The 21,006-nt window shown below is 42.6% G+C and overlaps 1 protein-coding gene across 5 annotated transcripts in view; it reads right to left on the bottom strand.

The window, feature by feature from the left end:
• Nucleotides 1-1,986: 1,986 nt before the first annotated feature.
• The window catches only part of LOC308508720 (tumor necrosis factor receptor superfamily member 10A-like), a 33,786-nt gene continuing 14,766 nt past the window's right edge, over nt 1,987-21,006 (bottom strand). The window contains exons 2-10 of one of the 5 annotated variants that reach the window (XM_081075884.1): nt 14,583-14,688; nt 10,810-10,923; nt 9,913-10,024; nt 8,625-8,890; nt 8,048-8,079; nt 7,405-7,587; nt 5,708-5,766; nt 4,587-4,662; nt 1,987-3,133 (exon numbers count right to left, since the gene is read on the bottom strand). In XM_081075884.1, the coding sequence (XP_080932010.1) occupies nt 4,632-4,662; nt 5,708-5,766; nt 7,405-7,587; nt 8,048-8,079; nt 8,625-8,890; nt 9,913-10,024; nt 10,810-10,923; nt 14,583-14,688 (903 nt within the window). In that variant the 3' untranslated portion in view covers nt 1,987-3,133; nt 4,587-4,631. Of the gene's footprint in view, nt 3,134-3,770; nt 3,788-4,586; nt 4,663-5,707; nt 5,767-7,404; nt 7,588-8,047; nt 8,080-8,624; nt 8,891-9,912; nt 10,025-10,809; nt 10,924-14,582; nt 14,689-21,006 lie in introns of all 5 variants that reach the window. The other 4 variants (XM_081075881.1, XM_081075883.1, XM_081075880.1 and 1 more) reach the window with 4 other exon arrangements.

The raw sequence follows: 21,006 nt of genomic DNA, 5'->3' as shown, positions 1-21,006 counted from the left end.
CTTCAGACCACAGCAGGGCACCACGCAATTAGCTCCACGAGAGGCACACACAAAGGGTGGTCTCAACAGGCGCCAGAGCCCACTGGGGCAAATCCTGCTCCATGTGATATGTCCCCCCCCACCCACAGCAGCACAGAAGCTGTGGACATGGTCAAACCCCACAGTCATGGGGATGTAGGGTATAGCATAAGGATTATAGTCAACAATGTTGTAATAACCACTATGGCGTCAGTTGGGTACTAGACTTACTGGGGTGATAGATGGGAAGGAGTTTGGGGGGCAGGGTTAAAAAGGTGAAGGGATTAAGAAGTACAAATTGGTACATAAAATGAACATAAATAAGGCAATATGAGTAGATATCTTACCGAATAATACATATAAGCAGGAAATAAGCACCAAAGTCCTCAAATTTAAATAAATAGGGCAATATGAGTAGTTACCTCACTAAATAATATATACAAATGGGAAACAAGCATTTATAAATTGTCAACGTTGAGCAATTCTTGGAAAACAATATACATTGTGCATTAGGGAAATGCAAATTGAAACAGTAACGAGTTACCCTACCCGTCTATTAAATGGCTAAATACCATAAACTGAGAATACCAATTACTAGAGAGGATGTGAAACAACAAAAAAAATCCCAGTCATTGCTGATGGGAATAGAAATGGTACAACCTCTCGTGAAGCTAAGCAGTGATACAATATGGTGCAACAATTATGCCCCTATGTATTTACTCAACGGATGTGAAAACATATATCCACATAAAACCCACTAAGAATATAAATATACATACATATAAAGCAGCTTTGTTAACAATTGTCAAAATCTGGAAGGAACCAAATGTCCTTCAATAGGTGAGTAACAACGAAGTGAGGCACAGTAGGTGGAGACACTTGACATCCACATGGGCTGCAGGCAACACACGTGTTCAGACAAGGGCTAGAGAACAGCAAATGAAAACACTGGTCGTCTAGGTGGACTGGAGGCAGAGAGAATGCAGACACACATGAGCTGGGATGGGCGGAAGCACAGCAGATAGTACGTTCAAGGGATGGAATGGGACACAGACACACAGAGTGAGACATCTGAGGTCTAGTATCAGAAGCAGACGCAAGAGAGAGAAACACTCATGGAAAGATATGTGTTGCAGGCACAGGGAAGAGTGACACTAGGTATCTGACGGGTTTTAGGAACAGGAGATGGAGACTCATGTGTGTTGGCATGGGCTGCGGGGACAAAGAAAGACAAAACATCATACTGCTGCATCCTGGGAAGCTAGAGCTGCTTGTGAACTCACTTCCCATCTTCCTCTCTGGGCTAGGTTGACAAATTGGAACTTGCTGGGTCTACGTGACAGCAGTTCTCATAAATTCTCCCTTTCTCTCTCCTTCTTGGCTGTAGCACCAAGGACTAAATTACTGGCATCATGTATTGTGCAATACATGTTATATAACCTAATAAAGTCTTGAAATAAATAGGCAAATGGAAGGAAAAAAAGAAGTGAGAGGGCCTATTCAGTGCTAAGTCAGCAAACATTTGACATAATCCATGAGCACTCTTCGTCCCCGAGACCAGGGCAGACAGTGGGAGCAGATCCCTGTCCTGTCTCCCCCGAGCCCAGATGGGGCCGAATGTTCATTCACATGACCCGAATGGCACATGACATAGAATGTACTTGGCACCTTCGATCTAACGCATCTCCCATGCTCCCCACCCACGTCCATGGCACACCCACAACTTCCCAGTTCAGGGACACCCAGCCATAGGGCTGCACGTGGATACCACGTCTCTGGTCACTTGTAAACGTTTGTCCATAAATGTCATAAATATTCATGCATGTGTAAAATTACCAAGTGGAATTTGCCAGTCATGTAATCCTGGACAAGCACAAACTACATATGAGGGAGAACTGGGGCTCACCAGTGCCTGCCCAGAGGTGGACCTTTTCCCTCCTTTCCTCTATGTTTTTTTTTTTTTTTTTTGCATATTCTCTCCTTGATAATCCATCTAAAAACCTAATAAGTACATTTCCACAAGATTTCCATGGCTCATATAAACACAAAAATAGAAAAATGTATATCACATAGTTAGACATAAATGGACACCTGCCAACATGGTGTAGAACATGTAATAAATGTATTACAATATAACGAATGCAAGTAAAAAGTCCACATATATTAGTTGAAAAAACGCCATGAATTGAAAAGAATGACATTCTAAAACAATTCTCAGTACACATATGAACATATAAAACTACACTACTCATAGAATCTTATTACACACACTTCCAGAGTTTGTTTTTTTTGTGTTTCCCCTTCTTCTGCCTCACCCTGCCCCCACCCAACTCCAGTCCAAGTTGTTGTTTCTCAGTCTAGTTGTGTAGGACACAGCTCCCTGGCCCATGCGGGTGTTATGAGGCTTGTGCTCCCCCGGCTAAGGCAGTAGCCGGTCATAGGTCGGCCGCTCACAGCAGCTCACACCAGCCTGAGCCAGTGTTCACAATTTTAGCTGTGGAGGACATGTGGGAATCGAACCGGCGCCCTTGGTGTTAAGCGCACAGAGCTCCAACCACCAGGGCAACCATGCTGGCCCCAGAGTTTGTTTATAACAACAAACATTTTATAAAAATTACTTTCAGTGCATTGAAAAAATTTTAGAACATTCCAAAAGCTATATAGGCTTTTGGATGGTAGAATTTCTTCAAGTATTGCTCAAGTACCTGCTGCGTCTTCCAGCCTGGTGTCCAATCATGCTTCTTCTTCCAGAAGAAAAGATAACTAGGAAAGCTCCAGTTTCCTAAAGAGATTCTTTTCACTCAGGACAGAGCAGAGCATGCCCCATCTTCTTCATAGACATACTTCCCAGAGCCCACCAGGTGGTCCTGAATCAACTCCTTTGCATGTCTTTCCCCAAGTGTTTCCAAGGCGTCCAGCAGGGTGTTGACCGAGGCAGCCCGCCCCTTGTGGCTGAGCCAGGTCACTAGCATTTCATACAAGGCTTCCCTGGGGTTCAGGACCTGAGCTCTGGCGACGTAGATATCATTGTCGTTGAGGCCCAACAGCCTCATGAGCGGGTTCCAGGACGTGAAGGGCACGACTTTTGTGAAGTAATCAAAGAACAGCCTCAGGCCTAGGTGGGGGGAAGCCACAGAGACAGTCAGGCGAGGTGGGATACCCTTTAGAAAGGGCACAGCATCCTCAATCAGGCCTAGACCCGAGCGCCCCCTGCTGGTAAGCTGTGCCTCTGCGCCCCTTACCTGCTTCCAGTCAACAGTACCAGGCCACCCCTGCCTAGGTTTCATCTGTACCTACGGCACTACAGAGACAAGGTTAACAGAGAATCCTGCCCTAATGGATAGTCCACATGGGAGGGTAGACGGACGCCATGGAGAGAGCGAGCAGTGTGAGGCAGGAGACAGAGGCTGGGACAGACTGTGGTACAACGGGCCCTCAGCGGAGGGAACCTGAGCTTGTCCTGAGAGTAAGGTCCCAGGGCTGCCATACCTGTACCTGTGCACAGAGCAAGGACCTCAACTGGGCAAGATCTCTAGCTTCACGCCCAGTACAGCCTCACCTACAAACTGTGGCAGGGCTGGATGGGGACACAAGCTGAGCAAGAAATTGAGATAAAATGGGCAAACTCCACTCATCTTACTGGTGATTACATGAATAGAGTTTGCCCCATTTTATCTCACTGGGGGTTACATGAGATGTGTGTGGAAGGCACTGCACACCAGAGAAATATAAGGTGAGTCAGGAATACTTACTTGTATTTTTCTAATAGCTGCATTGAAGAAAATAAAAAAAATAGTTGATACTAATGTTAACAATAAATACCAGGGGTGCCAAAAACATGTATACAAGTAGAGATTTTGGTCAACGTTGCTCAAGCAGTCGTTCACTGTAATCAGAAGTATCTGGACACGGATGGTAACCACTTTGCGCACCTCTTGTAATTGCAGACGTCAAACTTGACTCGTATTCATCTTTTGTTATTGAGTATTACATACGAGTATTACAATTTTAATAGTTCTCCTTTCTTAAAATGTGCATACATTTTTTGGCACCCTCTGTATATGGTACTAACTCAATATATGCAAAATATTATCATTTTTGCATGCTATCAATAAACAAAAAATTACGAATGGGATTTTTTATATTTCTCCTTTGTATTAAAATTTGAAATCTGGTTTGTAGTTTAATATAACAGCTCTTCAAATTTGGCCTAACCACAGGTCATGTGCTCGGCAGCCTCCCGGGGCCAGTGGGTGCCCTGCTGGACAGCACAGCCCCTTAGGTGCCCTCATGGTGGGTGAACCTGGCCTTAAACAAAGGAGGAGGGAAATTGGTGGAAGAAAGGCAGGTGTGAGAAAATATTGGTGGGGGGAAAAGGAGTGCAGTGGGGGGAGAAGAAGAGGTGGGAGAAAAGATTTAGATCCCAATTTTTCCAGTGACAATTAGCATAGGCCCCCCTGCTTCCAGCATCCTCAGCTCTCTACTGCTCTAACAGCGACGGGGATGGCAGTTAGGATATAGCCCTCTTCCCTCCACTCCTGCTCCATTTCCCCCAACAAAACACTCACTTTCAATGGGGTCTGTGCCATTTGCTGGAATCAGCAGCCTCCTTCTCACCTGAGACCCTTCAGCTCCTGCTGGTCCCTGTAAAAAACAATGGAGAGTTCCGTTGGTCCCAGTCAGGAGTCCTGGATTCCAGAAGTGAGCCTGACAACCAGCCAACTGTGTGACCTGGGACACCCACCTCCCTTTCAAAGTCTCTATAGAGATAGAGAGGAACCTCCTACCCTTCCCCCCTCACTGGCTCTGTGTTTGTGTGCCCATGGAGACCCATGTTCTTTGTGGTAATGCTCACTCCTTAAGTGTCTGTTCCAGCTGGACAACTGTATACACTTGAGTAACCTTCACCCAGTCAAGAAATGAAACATTGCCACCACCCCACACAGTTCCCTTCTGCCCCTTCTGGTCCACTCCCATCACCCCATCAGGAGACAGTCATTCCCTCACAGGAATTTATGTGATTTAAATGAAAAAAAATATATATATATGGAACTTCAGAAAATCTAAGGAATGGTTTTCTCCATGAATGTGAAGGTGCTTTGATCAGTGAGAATGTATCATATCAATAATCTAAATAAGGGAATGAGAGCATTAAATCAACTCTGTAGAGACTTGAAAAGGCATTTTGAACTTAAATATGAATTCTGACTTTTAAAAACCACAACAAAAACTAGGGGCTGCATCCATAATGATAACAAGAATCAACATCATTCTTTTGGGTGAAATATTGAAGGCCACCCCAAGGAAATCAAATGAAGACCAAAACATGTGCCTTCTCTAAGCACCTTTGAACATTGCTCTATAAGGTCTGCACTACAAGCAAGACGTGAAATAAAAAGCGGGCAGGACTAGTGGGAGGGGGCAGAAACGATAATCATTATTTTAGATATGATTGTATATTTTTAAAACCCTAAGGTATAAGCTACAGTACTTAAAAATGAATGCATGTCTTGATGAATGTTAATAAACATAGCAGAAATAATAAATTAGAAAATAGATTTGCAAAATGATCCAACCGGTAAGGGTAATAAAATACACCAAATACAAAGAAACAGCTTTGACAAGAAATAGGAATCGTCTATCTGAAGAAAAACACAAATCTTAATTGAGTCATAATAGAACCTCTCACCTGAAATGCTGTCTTCGTTGATAAGAAAAATATTGAATATTGAAAGATCTCAATTCTTCCTGGATTAATTTAAGGTAATATAAGAAAACAAAATTCAGATGATTTTGGGGGTGGAGGAAATTATAAACTAATTCTAAATTTTGTCTGGATACAATAATTTAGTGGTTACCAGAGGGTAAGGGGGTAGGGGGTGGGTGATGAGGGTAAAGGGGATCAAATATATGGTGACGGAAGGAGAACTGACTCTGGGTGGTGAACACACAATGGGATTTATAGACGATGTAATACAGAATTGTACACCTGAAATCTATGCAAATTTACTAACAATTGTCACCCCAATAAATTTAATTAAAAAAATTATAAAAAATATAAAAATAAAAATAAAAGAATGTTTAAAGAAAAAAATTTTTGTCTGGATAAAAATAATAAATTTTGAAAAGTAAAAAAAAGAGGTATGTGCTTTCTCAAATATTAAAACATATTAGAAAGTTTCACTTGGTAGAGTACTGCATATAGATGGCATATGCATAAAAATTTCAGAAGAATCATGAAAAAATTATTTCTCGTAGTTACCTGAAATTAAAAGAGTGAGAGGGCTGCAGAAATAATGCAGAAAGCTTTCGCCACTCACAGAGAACCTTTGTGTAATATTTACTTTTTCTCACTGTGGATAGGTACTAACTGCTCTAAAAAAAATATGAAAAGTGATTAATCAGGAAAGAAGGATTATTGGCCTTTTTGGTTTGTTTCCTTTTACATTTTCTCTTTATTTAAAATCATGTACTATAGATGCAGGGAGAAAACAGAGAAGGTCACACGAGGTGGAAAGAGATCAATGTCTATGTAAATATTTCACATGTGATAAAGGAGGGGCTAAAACAGAAGGAGATGGGAGAGTCAGTTGCTAAATGGGGTTGGAGGAATGAGACAGTGACTGAGAACAATTAAGAGACCCCTTATGTCATATCATGTCACAAAATCAATTCTGTTTAGATAATATTGCTATATGCTAAAACTCATCATTAAATTAAAAGAACTCTTAAGAAATTAAAGATTTCATCTTATATTAAGGGGACTGACTTTCTAAGCTTATGAGGAACAAAAAATTAAATGTTTCTACAGATTTACCACTCAATGTCATATTAAAACTGATTAATTAATACGAACCAAAACTGTGTGTGTATGTGCATGCATACAGTTAAAAAGCACTTCTACACATTAACTTAGAAATCCCACTTTTAAAAGCCACCATATAAATATGATCGGATATCTAGACCAAGATTTATTTTCATATAGGTTCAATGTAATAATAATTTTGTAATAAATTTGATATACCTATTGTTATGAGGCATGAGTTACTACATTATTTTACTACCACATAATGAACTATTATGCAGCCCTCATTCAATCCTACAACAAACATGGCAGCACCCATTCTGTGCCTGCCTGTTCCAGGCTCTGGGGATATAGTGAGAACTGGGCAGACAGGAAGACCCACATATTCCGTAGAGCTGACAGTCCACATATCGGGTGGCGGGCTCCCTGTGCATGCGGCCCCTTTCCCTGCAGGTCCTGGTCTCCCTCCATCACCACGTCCCCAGGGGACAGGGGACCAGACCAGCATCGGCCTTCCCCTGTTTCTACCACAGTTCTGGACAAGCAGAAGGCCAGGCCCCTCATGGCTGTCACCCACTCACCAGCAGACGCTCTGCTTCCACCGGGGACTGTATGAGGACACGTTCCAGCTCTGCAGGCTCCTGGTTTCCCAGTTCCTGCTCAGAGGCCTGAGTGGACAGTGAGCCTCTGTTGCTGATGATCTTGTTGCGGGAATTATCCAGAACCACAGGCCCTCTTGGGGGACACCAGCGCCAGAAAATGACCTTGGAAAGGCAAAGAGCTGACTCAGGAGTCTGCTCCCAGGCTCCACGCAGGGTCTCAGGGGACATCGTGGATTCTGCTGCCCCACACCCTCTCAAGGCTGTCCCCTAAGGATGGCACAGGCTCAGCACATCCAGAACTCTGCTGCTGGCACCAGAACCCTGGTGCTGTGCGAAGGGGTTCAGCACCTCTGCCTGACACCCTCATCCCCCAGGGTGCAGGGCTATGGGTGAGGGTGTCACAGCAGCAGGAAGGACAGGGCTTGGCACTGACCCCAGGCCCGTCGCTGCTCCCAAAGGGCCAGTTGCCCTCTTACAGTCAGCCCAGGCCCCCCAGGCCACTTGAGACAGCCAGGGGCAGCAGTACAGGACAAACTGGGACCATGCCCACCCAGGGCCTTGCTGTGGGTAGGAAGCAGTTCCTGAGGGCTGATGCCACCAGGTCCTGGAGAAACCAACTCACTGTGGTCACGCACTCGGGGTCCACTCCACAAGCTGGAAGAGAAGGGGTGTCTGCCTTAGAGTGGGGAGGGCCCTCTCAGCACCTCCCTCCATAAGGACAGCGCTGGGGACAAGGCATGGGCTGGGGGCTCAGACACTGAACAAACAGTCCCCGGGGCCTAGTGACAGGGAAGGGACTATCTAACTCTGGAACACTCTCAGGAGGGGGAGAGAAGGGAAAAGAAGTAAAAATAAACATGTATTAAATCTCTGTTGGGTTCTGCTCTGACCAAAGCTGTATAAACCCCTGACCCTCTTCTCCTGACTTTTATCACCCAGACCACCTTTGTGCCCTGGCTGGGGGCCCTGAAGAACTGGCCTGCCCTCCTGGACTTGGCCAGGGAGATGAGGTGATGGTCAGCCCCAAGATGGAGGGAATGGTATGATCCTGACCCTTGGGAGGTGAGGTGGGAGATGGAGGGGTCATCATGGGCAAAGAGATCAGAGTCAGGCAGAAAGACCAAGAGAATTTGGGAGACGGAGGGGAATGTGTTTCTGTTTGAGAAACAGCAGGAAGCGAGGGAGGCAGCCAACCTCACCTTGACAAATGCGTCTCCAGTGACAACATGCACATGCACTCAGCAGCAGCACCAGCAGGGCACACACAGTCCCCAGTACAATTCCAAGCACTGGCTCTGAACTGCCTGAGGAGGGAGAGGGAGTGGTGGGCGGCCCCAGGCTGGTGGTCACTGGCTTTCCAGGAACCGGTGCCTCCCCAATGGCCTGGGTACCTGATTCTTGTTTGACACACTGGAGGTCGCTCCAGGGCGTACAGGGCTCAGCTTCAACCATGCCATCAGGACACCTAGGTACAGACATAGGGAGGTTGTGAGGAGGTTCTGTGAGGTAAGAGGAGGAGAAAGAGGGAGCAACCTCCCACCCAGTGTCCCCTGACCAGAGAGTAGAGGAAGAACAGTCTTCTGTCTGAACTACGAGTCCCCTCACCCCCTTGCTGGGTTGAAGAAGGAGCCGAGCATGGCACTTTAGCCCGTAGGACTCCAGCTAAGTGTTCAGAGCTGCACCTTCTACAGGAGCTGGCCTACAGTGTGAGGCCTGCACTGAGCTGCCCGGGCTGCAGGGGGAGCCCCCAGGAGGACGTACCTCACTCTCGGTCAACAGTCAGAAGCCCTGTGGGCACAAGCTGAGCCTCGCCCTCCAGTCCACCTTTCATACAAGGAACCTCTCGTCCTCCACCTGTTGACTGTCCCTACCAATCGCAGCCAAACTGGAGGTCAGGGGAGAGTGAATCACTACTGGCCCCTAAATCCCGATAACAGGGCAAACACCATCCTATTGAGGGAACAGGGGCCTGGGGGAAGGCAGGCTGAGTTGGACCAGCGTTTTATAGGAACCTTGAAGGAGCTACAGGATCAGCCTCGTTACGAGTTGACTATGGGCACTTTTGTGTGCATGGCCCATGCCTGCACACAAAAAATATTAAAAAGTACATTTTATGATTGAATTGTTATAAAGATGAATATAAATATAGCTGAATTTTACTTGATTCGTTCCTTATTATGTCAAAAGAAATGAAACCTTTTCTTGGGCCACTGACAGGCTTCTGGGCCCTAATGAGTGGTCTACTGTGCCCAAGGGAAAGGCCAGCCTGGCCGTAGGAAAACTGTGCTGAGGAGGTGTGGGAAGGGGACCCTGCAGGGCACAGTGTGAGGACGTGGACAAAGATGGGCCACTGAAGGCTCAGAAGCTCCCACAGGCACAGGGAAGCTCTGATGGGGTGGCTGGGCTGCATGGAAGCAGGAGAGAGAAAGGGGTTCAGGAAACTCGGGTCTTCTGTGTTTGGGAGGCCCCTTGGCTCTAGGGTCTTACCCAGTGCTGCACTTCTGGCAGAACTCAGGAGAATCTTCTCCGAGGAAAGTGTCAGGTTTGCACTGACACTGTGTATTTTTAGTCCTGGTGCATGGAACTGTTTCTTCCTGACCTGAACACAAAGGATAAGGTTTTGGGGATATGTTTCTCTCACGTGTCCCTCAACCGTTTTTCACCACCCAAACCCCTGTCCCACTCAGCTTCATTCAGTTCACTGTAGACTTGAGGGTCAGTTTCTGCAGTAACAAAGGTGTGGCATAAAACGGACAATCACTGTTCACCTGTCCCCCCTACTCAGAGGTGTATAAAAAAGACCACGATTTATTATTTATTACGTCAGGATTGGGAGGAAATGCCTATTAGCTCACAAGGTCATTAAGAAGGGTGGGGTATAATCTGAGAGACCCTGGGTAGACAGGAACCCGTGGGCGACTTCCCAAAACCTAGCTCTGCTGGAGAGGCGGAGGGGCCTTGGGCCGGAAAGCTGAGGGAGGTGGAGCACCGGACAGGAGCACGGAGCACTGTGCTATAGCACCGTGCTATAGGAGCACTATACAACTATACACTTAGGAGCATAGAGCACCAGGAGCAGACCCATGTCCCAGCTCAAACCAGCACTGAATTTGCACTCGGCCACACCTTCTATGCTGTAGCTAGAGTTCACCCATCAAGGGACAGACTATCACCCTCCTTCCAACTGATGGTCTAAAAGATTTCCCTACTGTTTGGCATGCATTATAAACATAATTTCTGTTTTCATTTTACTGACCTAAGACATAATCATGAAACAGGGTATGACAGAGACCAAGAACTAGAATCTAGGTGTCCTGATTCCATGCTGGATACAATTTCTACCTTATCACTCCTACACTTGGCATGGGGTCCCCATTTTAGTACCTGATTTACAGATTGTACACGGTAAGCAGGAAAAGAGCTTATTCCAGTCAATGGTGTAATCCACTCCATTTATACAATTTATACATTTTTCACCATCTTCACTGACATGGGATCCTGGGAAGGGAGAGAAAATCTGGTGAGTGAATCCACACAGGATTACTAGAAGCTGCCATTGGTGGCCGGGGAACTCCTTTCAGTCATCAGTGGACTCCACTCTACCTGGTATTAGCCTGTATATTAATTCTGCACCTACTATACAACTATACACCCTTGACCAGCACTGCAAAAGAAATACATTACAAGCCAACATAAAATTCAAACATTATAGGAGCCACATTGATAGAAGGAAATGGGTCAAATTAATTTTAATCAATATATTCAAAATAATAATAATATTTATTTACCACTTAAAGATGTAATAAATATAAAACATTCAGATATTTTACCTTATTTTTTTCAAAGTATGAGTTAGAATCCAGGGAATATTTTTCCCTTACATCATCTATATTTCAAGTGCTCAAAAGTCACAAGGGCCTATTAACTGCCATATTGGACAGCACCACCCAGGTTCCTGGAAAGTCACAGAAAAAAATACTAATCTCTGTCCTCAGTGAGCTCCAGGTCAGTGGAAAACATAAACAGGATGAGAAGTAATCAGACAATCAGGGACAAGCCTTCAGCTGAAGTTCATGTCATCTGCCACGGCAGGAAAATGATAGGAAAAATGAATCCTATATATAGAGTCAAAAATTAACGCAAAGAAAGGGGCTTTGTGCCCTGGAATGGAGGCATTCTCCAGGCACTGAGCTGAGACTGTGCAGTGGAATTGCTGGGTCACAAGGTAGTTCCATTTTCAATTTTTTGAGGTACCTCCGTACAGTTTTCCATAGTGGCTGCACCAATCTGCAATCCCACTAACAGTGCACAAGCGTTCCCTTTTCTCCACATCCGCGCCAGCACTTGTTGTTTGTTGATTTATTGATGAGAGCCATTCTGACCAGAGTGAGGTGGTTTCTCATTGTGGTTTTTATTTGCATTTCTCTAGTGATTAGTGACATTAAGCATTTTTGTTCATATGTCTATTGGCCATCTGCAAGTCCTCTTTAGAGAAATGTCTCTTCATGTCCTGTGACCATTTTTTAATTGGGTTGTTTGTGTTTTTGGTGTTGAATTGTGTGAGTTTTTCTTTGGTATCTCTATTTCCTTTTGATATTTCTGTCTGAATATTCTAGGCATTTCTGAAAAGGGCTTTTATAGTCTCCCACTACTATTATTGTTCAGTCCATTTTGTTTCATATTTTGGGGGCTTTCTTGTTAGGAGCATGTATGTTTATAATTATTGGATTATCTTGATGGTTCAAAACTTTTATCAAAGCATGTTCTTACGTCCCTTTTAGAACTATTGTGACTTCAAATCTATTGTTTGTTAATAATATAACCATTCGAGCCCTCTCTTAGTTACTACTTGCAAACAATATCTTTCTCCATCCTCTTACTTTCAATCTCTTTGTGTTTTTATATCACTAGAGAGGTTAAGTGGCAAATTTGAACCAGCAGAATTAAAAAAAAATCAGTGAACATGAAGATAAGCTATTGAAATTATTCATACTGGGGAAGAGAAACAAAACAAAAAAATTAAAAATGAGCAGAACCTGAGGGACCTATGGGATACTATCAAATGCACCAACATCATGAGAGTCCCAGAGGAGAAAAAAGAGAGAAAGGGGGGGAAAATATTTGAAGAAATAATGAACAAAAGTTACCCAAATTTGATAAAACACTTGTCTATATTTCCAAGAAGCTCAATGAACTCCAAGCAGGATAAATTTAAAGAGATTTACCCAGAGATACATAGTCAAATGGACAAAAGCCATATACAAACAGAAAATCTTAAAAGCAGCAAGTGAGACACAACTCATCACATACACGGGATCCTTAATAAAGTTATTAGCTAATTTCTCTTTAGAAACCATGGAGGCCAGAAGGCAGTGGATTATATATTTAAAGTGCTGAGAGAGACAAACCTGTCAATCAAGAAGTTCTATATCCAGCAAAACTATCTTCAAGAATGAAGAAGACCTTAAGACATTCCCAGATAAACAAAAGCTAATGGAGTACATTACTAGTAGAGCATCCCTGTAAGAAATAGTAAAAGGAGTCCTTCAGGTTGAAATAAGATGACATTATACCATAGTTCAAAGCCATATGAAGGAACAAATATACTGGAAAGTAGAAATAAAATACTGAAAGAGGTAACTACATAGATAAATAAAAATGCCAGTATGTCTTAGTCTATTTGGGCTGCTATAACAAAATACCATAGACTGTGTGGTGTAAACAACAAACATTTATTTTTCATAGTCAACCCCTTTCTCAAGTCACCCCATCATCACCCAATGCGCTCATGAACAAAGTGGTCATGGTGGCTGGGATGGAGATCATTCATGGGCCAACAACACAGACTTCCACACAACAAGGTCCATCTGTCTATGACCACTGCTAAATGCCCCATCAGCCAGCAGCAGAGACAAACACTGAGCCTGTGAAATGGCATCATTCCCCATGGTGATCAGCCAGCTACTTGGTGGCAGGCTGATTACCCTGAACCACGTCTATTGTGGAAAAGAGCAATACTTTTGTTCCTATTGGAATAGACACTCTGGATATGGATTTACCTGCCTTACATCCAATGCTTATATCAAAACTACCATCCAAAATTAACATCCATCTCATCTCTGGACCACAGCAATAAGTGGCAGAAGCTCTCCTGTGTTTACAGCTGCATTTGTGTATTTGTTGGGGCTAGGTTCTTCCCTCTCCATGTCCTGACACCTTGATAAGCCCATGTGTGCAATATGGGCTCGCCCTAATGGAAGATGCACAGAGTAAAGAGGAAATGCAACTTCTTAAAGGGATTTTAAACACCCCTAGGTGCTACTCTTGCCAGTTCTCAATGCCCTTGTACAGGAGAAGGTAGATTCCTAACACACACAAGTGCGGAGAAAAGGAAACATGTGCGAGGCAAAACCCCCAGTCAGCTACCAGCCAGGCGTAGTTCCTGCTGCCTTTCCCATAGAACCATATGGAACACAGACACCTCATTAGGCAGAAGACCAAGGACTACGCTTGACAGACATGCCCTGGATGGCCCTCCAACTGCTCCAGTCTTGTCCCCTTTCAATCCAAGAGTGTGAACTAAAAATACAAATATGATCCTATCAGTCTTCTGCCTAAAACTTTTCAGAGATGCTCTTCACTTACAAAATAAAACCTATGCTCCCTCCATGGTGTTCAAGGTCCTGTGTGATCTGCTCCCACCTGTATTTGTGACTCTTCAGGCCCCACTCACCCCAGGGGCCCCCTACCTTTGCTTAGATAAGCCTAGTCCATGCCCCCTGGGACCATGGTTCCCAGGGGGCTCTCTGAGGACCACACTACCTGGCTCTCAGCACCAAAGACAGTGGCTGTCTGCACCAAAGTCACCATCCCTGGGAGGCCTCACCAACACCATTTCTGTCCCACCCTCACTCAGGGATCTTCACAGTTCCTATCTCATCTCTCTCACTGCCTTGATCATCTGCCTGACTAGATACCATCCCAGCAGGAGAGTTCCAGGAGGGCAGGGGCTTCACGCCCTCCACTAGCACAGTGCCTGGCACACAGAAGGCATCTAATACCTGTGAATAAACAACCAGGAACTGTGTAAATCAGAGAGCTGGAGGAGCTGGAGACAAGAGTGCGGTTAAAAGTTGGAAACCAGTCTTAGAATGTACCTGGCGGACACCACCTGTCTGAGAGGCTCCGCTTCCATTTCTGTAGGGCAGCTAATGGCTCGTGATCTCCGTCCTGCCTTGTGGTCACGGCTGACGCATTGAGGACCTGTGGAGACAAAGCAGGGATGGGTTTAAGTGGCTTCCAGACTCTCCTCCCTCCCAGGATCCCTCTCCCATTCCCTGCACCTCAGCTACCAAAAGCAAACAGAACTGGGACCTTTCCTCAAGCTCTAAACTCTCATTCTTTTTATTCATGTTTTGGCTTTTGGTGCTACTGTGTTTCCCCGAAAATAAAACCTAGCCAGACAATCAGCTCCAATGCGTCTTTTGGAGCAAAACTTAATATAAGACCCGGTCTTACATTATACTATATTTTATAAGACCTGGTATATTATATTATATTATATTATATTATATTATATTATATTATATTATATTATATTATATTATATTATATTATATTATATTGTATTATATGAGATTTGGTCTTATATTATATTAAAATAAGACAGGGTATTATATTAATTTTTGCTCCAAAAGATGCATTAGAGCTGATGATCCAGCTAGGTCTTATTTTCATGGAAACATGGTAGCAAATAACTTACACTTGAAAAAGTTTCCAGCATTCTTTTCTCTTATACTAAAACAAAATATATTTATTCCACATGGGCAAGGAAAGTTTTTATAAAAATGCAAAAACCACATGTGACCCTCCCTCAATTAGTAATAGCATCTATTAATAGTTTCATTTAGTTTTTCTGTTTCACCCTATGTGTGAATTCTTTCTCTCTCTCTCTCTCTCTCTCTCTCTCTCTCTGTCTCTCCACCCTCCACATTTTTACAAATAAGTGTTATACAATATGCAAATTTTGAGAAGATCAGGATACAGGATCAAACATTAAATAATGAATTTTTGATTTAAAAAGGTGCCTCAGACACCTAGACAAATTGTATAGAACAGATAGTCCCAAAATAAACTGATACATCTATGGTCAAATGATTTTTGACAAAGAGACCCAAAACCATTTAATTGGGAAAGGAAAAATTTTTCAACAAATAATCTTGGGAAAACTGGATTTCCATATGCAAAAAAAAAAAAAGAAGAAGAAGAACTTGGACCCTTTCTTTACACCATACACAAAAATTAACTCAAAATGGATCAAGGATCTAAACATGAGTGAAAACTAAAAAACTCTTAGAAGAAAACATAGGGGCAGTTCTTCATGATCTTGAATTCGGTGATGATTTCTTGGATATGAAACCAAAAGCACCACAGATAAATTGGGCTACATCAAATTTTAACACTTCCGTGCATCAAAGAACACAATCAACAGAGTGAAACGGCAACCCACAGAATGGGATAAATATTTACAGACCATATATCTAATAAGGGATTAATATCCAGAATATATAAAGAACTCCTACAAAACAGTGACAACAACAATAGCAATAAATAAGCTGATTTTTAAATGGGCAAAAGATTTGTAGAGTTTTTCCAAAAAATGTATACAAATGGCAAACAAGCACATGAAAAGATGCTCAACTTCACTAATCATTAGGGAAATGAAAATCAAAATCACAATGAGATAAAACCACATAGCCATTAGGATGGCCACGATCAGAAAAAACAAAAAACAGAAAATACAAGTGTTGGTGATGATGTGGAGAAATTGGAAAGCTGTGCACTGTTGGTGATAATGTTAAATGATGCAGCCCCTATGGAAGAACATAAAATTTGGGGTTTTCTCCAAAAATTAAACATAGAGTTACCATATGATTTAGGAATTCCATATCTGAGTACGTATCCAAAAGCATTGAAAGCAGGGTCTCAAAGACGTATTTGTACAGCCACAGCCACATTCATTGCAGCATTGTTCACAATAGCCAAAAGTTGGAAGTGACCCAAATGTCCATCAGTAAATGAATGGATAAACAAAATGTAAACACAGACAATGGCATATTCAACCTTAAAAAAGGAAAAAAATTCCAACACACAGATGAACTTTAAAGACAATTATACAGTGAAATAAGTCAGTCATAAAAAGACAAATATGTAGGATTCCACTTATATGAAATACATAGAGCTGTCAAATTCATAAAAATAAAAAGTAGAATGTTGGTTGCCAGGGGCAGCGGTGGGGTTGGGGAGAGAGAAATGGAGAGTTATTGTTTAATGGGTACAGAGCTTTAGTTCAAGAAGAAGAAATAATTTCTGATGGTAGGTAGTAGTTATGATTGCACAGCAATGTGAATGTACTCAATGCCAATGAACTCCACACTTAAAGAGTTAAATTTTATGAAATTAAAACAAAATTTAAGTGTTTATTGTAATCCCTATAGCAACTGCATATAAATAATATAAATATTACAAATAAAAAGCCAATACACAATTAAATGAAATTCAGACAAGTACTCAATTAACATTAAAGTATGTAGGGAAGGAGAATCAGGAAAAAATAGACCGGACAAACAAAATAAATCATAAAATTGTATGAACCATTGCAACCATATCAGCAATTACATTAAATGTAAATCCACTAAACACTTCAATTCAATGGTAGAAATGCTTAGAATGGATGGAGAACAAGACCGAACTGCATACTGTTGATTAGAGATGCAGTTTAAAAGCAAAACACAGATGTACTGAATGCAAAGGGATGGAAAAAGATATACCATGCAAACATTAAGCCTAAGAAAACTGCTGTGACTATCTTAATATTAGATGAAGTTGGTTTAAGATAAATAGTATTACCACAGATAAAGAGGGACCTTTTGTTGTGTTAAAAGGGTTAATTCATCAGAGTTATAATAATTATAAATGTATGTGTGCCAAACAGTAAAGCTTCAAAACACATGAAACAAAAATTAGAAGAATTAAAATGAAATTATAACACCCTTTTCTCCGTAATTAATAGAATGATTAGATGAAAACATCAGTAAAGTCACAAGCGATTTGAACACTATCAACCACCTTAACGTAATTGACATTCATAGAACAAATGTGCAACATCTACTGAAGACTCATCCTCTTCTGACCAACAACTATGGTCTGGGCTATGACACAGGCCCAGATATATTTAAAATGAGTGAAATTACATCAAGTGTATTCTCTGATCTCAATGATATCAATTGGAAATTAATAACAGGATCTAGAAAGACCTCCAATGCAATTAAAACCACAAGAAATACCATCTCACACTCATTAGGATGGCTACTAAAAAAGAAAAAAGTAAAGAAAGAAAACAAGTGTTGGCAAGAATGTGGAGAAATTAGAAGCTTTGTGCCCTGTTGATGGAAATATAAAATGATGCAGCTGCTACGGAAAGCAGTGTGGTTTTCTCAAAAAATTAAAAATAGGATTACCATTTGATCCAGCAATTCCACGTCTGGGTATATAAACAAAATAATTGAAAGCATGGACTGAAAGAGATATCTGCACACCCCTGTTCACAGCAGGATTATTCACAACAGCCAAAAGGTGGAAGCAACTGAAGTATCCATGAATAGATGAATAAATAAACAAAAGATGGTATACACATACAGTGGAATATTAACCAACCTTAAAAAGGAAGGAAATTCTGACACATGCTACAACATGGATGAACCTCAAGGACATTATGCTAAATAAAATAAGCCAATCACTAAAAAGACAAATATTGTATGATTCTACTCATGAGAGGTTCATGGAGTAGTCAAATTCATACAGACAGAAAGTAGAATGTGGTTGCCAGGGAGTGGGTTGAGATGAGGCACTTAGAAGTTGTTGTTTAATGGATATAGAGTTACAATTTTGCAAAATGAAAATAATTCTAAAGGTTGGTTGTACAACAATGTGAATGTAACTACTACTTAATTGTACTATAAAAATGGTTAAGATGGTAAACTTTATGTGCTGTATATTTTACCATAATTGAAAAAAATATTTTAGGGGGGTTCCAGTCAAGATGGCCACATAGGTTAATGCTATGCTTACCTTCTCTCACGACCACATCAAAATTACAACTGAACTACAAAACAACCATCATGGAAAATCACCTGAAATCTTGCTGAACTGAAGCCCTACAATGAAGGATATACAAAAGAAACCACCTCGAGACTGGTAGGAGGGGCAGAGACATGGAACTGGCTGGTCCCACACCTGTGTGTGCCCATTAAAAGTCAGGAGGGATATCTTGGCTGCAGAGGTTCCTCCAAAGGAGGAAGGGGTCCCAGAGACACAGCAGGCTTCCCAGTCCAGGGTTCCAGTGCCAGGGAAGGAAGTCCCCATAATTTATCATTATGAAAACCAGTGGAGATTATGGCTGAGTGAGACGGAGGGTGGCTGAAGTCCCAGTTGTTCCTTATATAGGGCCCATGCACAGACTTACTCACTGATGGAATTACTGGTTCTGAGCTCCAGCACTGAGGCAGCAGCTGGAGAGATGACAGGAATATACAAAGGGGAACTGAGTTGTCTGCCTTCAGGACGAGGGCTGGAAGGGCAGCTTTCTCCTAGACAAAGGAGCTGGTGGAAGTCATTGCTTCTTTTTTGAGCAACCCCCTTCCCAGTGTGCAGATGCAGATGGGAGCCATATCTGAGTCTCCATCAAATGGGCTGACACCATTCGTTTGCAATGCCCTGGTAATTCTGAGACCCCACCACGCTCAACTTTCAGGCATACCAAAGACTCTTTCAGTGGCTTTTTTGTATAAACCTCCTGCCTTGGTTCATGCCACAGACTTTCCTAGGGCGTCTCAAAGGTTTGTGGAACCCAGACATGCAGCATCTAGCTTGAACGTGTCCCATACCTCTGGCTGAGCAGCCCTAAGCCTGGCACTAGTGGCAGCCAGCCTTGGTTTGCAGCTTGGTCTCTCAAGACACTTCCAAGCACAGGGCAGGTGGCAGCCATCTGTGGATTGCTTTGTGGTTCCTGCCAGGTGGCCCCAAGTAGGGCACAGCCTGAGGCTGAACTCACTGGGTCCCCTCTTAGGTGGTCCTGTGGCTGGCGCACCCAGTGGCCAGCTTCAAAATGAGCTGGAGCATCACCCAGATGCCTCCAAGGACTACACAACCATGGGGTGGATTGGGCAGGCACCACAGCCCTGCTGAGGCAATCCTGCTCTGAAGGGTCAGCCCTTGCACAACCGCTCCACTGTAGTCATGGCCAGTCCTCACAACCAATCAGGCCTATGGTCAATCCCTCTCACTGACATGCAAACAGCAACCAAGGCTCAAATACAAGAGGAGGACACAACCCACACAAAAGACACACCTGGAGTGCACAGCTCAGGTGACCAGGAAGATTGTGCCACTGAGTCCCACAGCACACCTACTACATTAGGCCACTCTATTAAGATTGGAGACATAGCAGCCCTATGTAATACATAGAGAAAAGTACAGGGAAGTAGTCAAAATGAGGAGACAAAGAAATATGTCCCAAATAAAAGACCAGAACAAAGCTCCACCAAAAGAACTAAACAAAATGGAGACCAGCAATCTACCAGATGCAGAGTTCCAAACACTTGTTATAAGGATGCTCAATGATCTCAGGGAGAACACCAACAAAAAGACAGGAAACATAAAAATGGAGATGGAAAACACAAAAAAGAACCAGTCAGAAATAAAGACTACAGTAATGGAAATGAAGAATGCATTACAGGGAATCAACAACAGATTAGATGAAGCAGAGGATCAAATCAGTGATTTAGAAGATAAGGTAGCAGAAAATACCCAACCAGAACAGCAAAAAGAAAAAAGAATCCAAACAAATAAGGAGACTTTAAGGGGCCTCTGGGGCAACATTAAGCATACCAAGATTCACTTTATAGGAATACCTTTAGGAGAAGAGAGAGAACAAGAAGTTGAAAATCCATTTGAAGAAATAATGACTGAAAACTTCCATAACCTGGAGAAGGAAATAGATATACAAGCCCAGGAAGTGCAGAGTCCCAAACACGATGAACCCAAAGAAGCCAACACCAAGACACATCATAATTACAATGGCAAAGGTTAAAGAAAAAGAGAAAATCTTAAAAGCAGCAAGAGAAAAGTAGTTAGTTACCTACAAGGGAGCTCCCATAATGGAGTGGCAGGAAATATTCAAAGTGATGAAAAACAATGATCTACAGCCAAGATTGCTCTACCCAGCAAAGCTATCATTTAGAATCGAAGGACAGATAAAGAGCTTCCCAGACAAGAAAAAGCTAACGGGGTTCATCAACACCAAACCAGTAATACAAGGAATCTTAGAGGGACTTCTTTAAGATGGAAATAAAATTAAAAATATGAATAATGAAATGCAATAACTACATACCTATAAACAGTTACTTTCAATGTAAATGGATTAAATGTTTCAATAAAAAGATGGCGGGGGGAGGAATGGTAAGAAATTAAGACCCTACATATGCTGCCTACAAGAAAATCACTTCAGATCAAAAGATACAC

Source organism: Rhinolophus hipposideros (genome assembly GCF_964194185.1).
Source record: "Rhinolophus hipposideros genome assembly, chromosome: 16".
Taxonomy (NCBI): Eukaryota; Metazoa; Chordata; class Mammalia; order Chiroptera; family Rhinolophidae; genus Rhinolophus; species Rhinolophus hipposideros.
The sequence above is the reverse complement of the archived record's forward strand: the minus strand, read 5'-3'. Positions and strand labels throughout refer to the sequence as shown.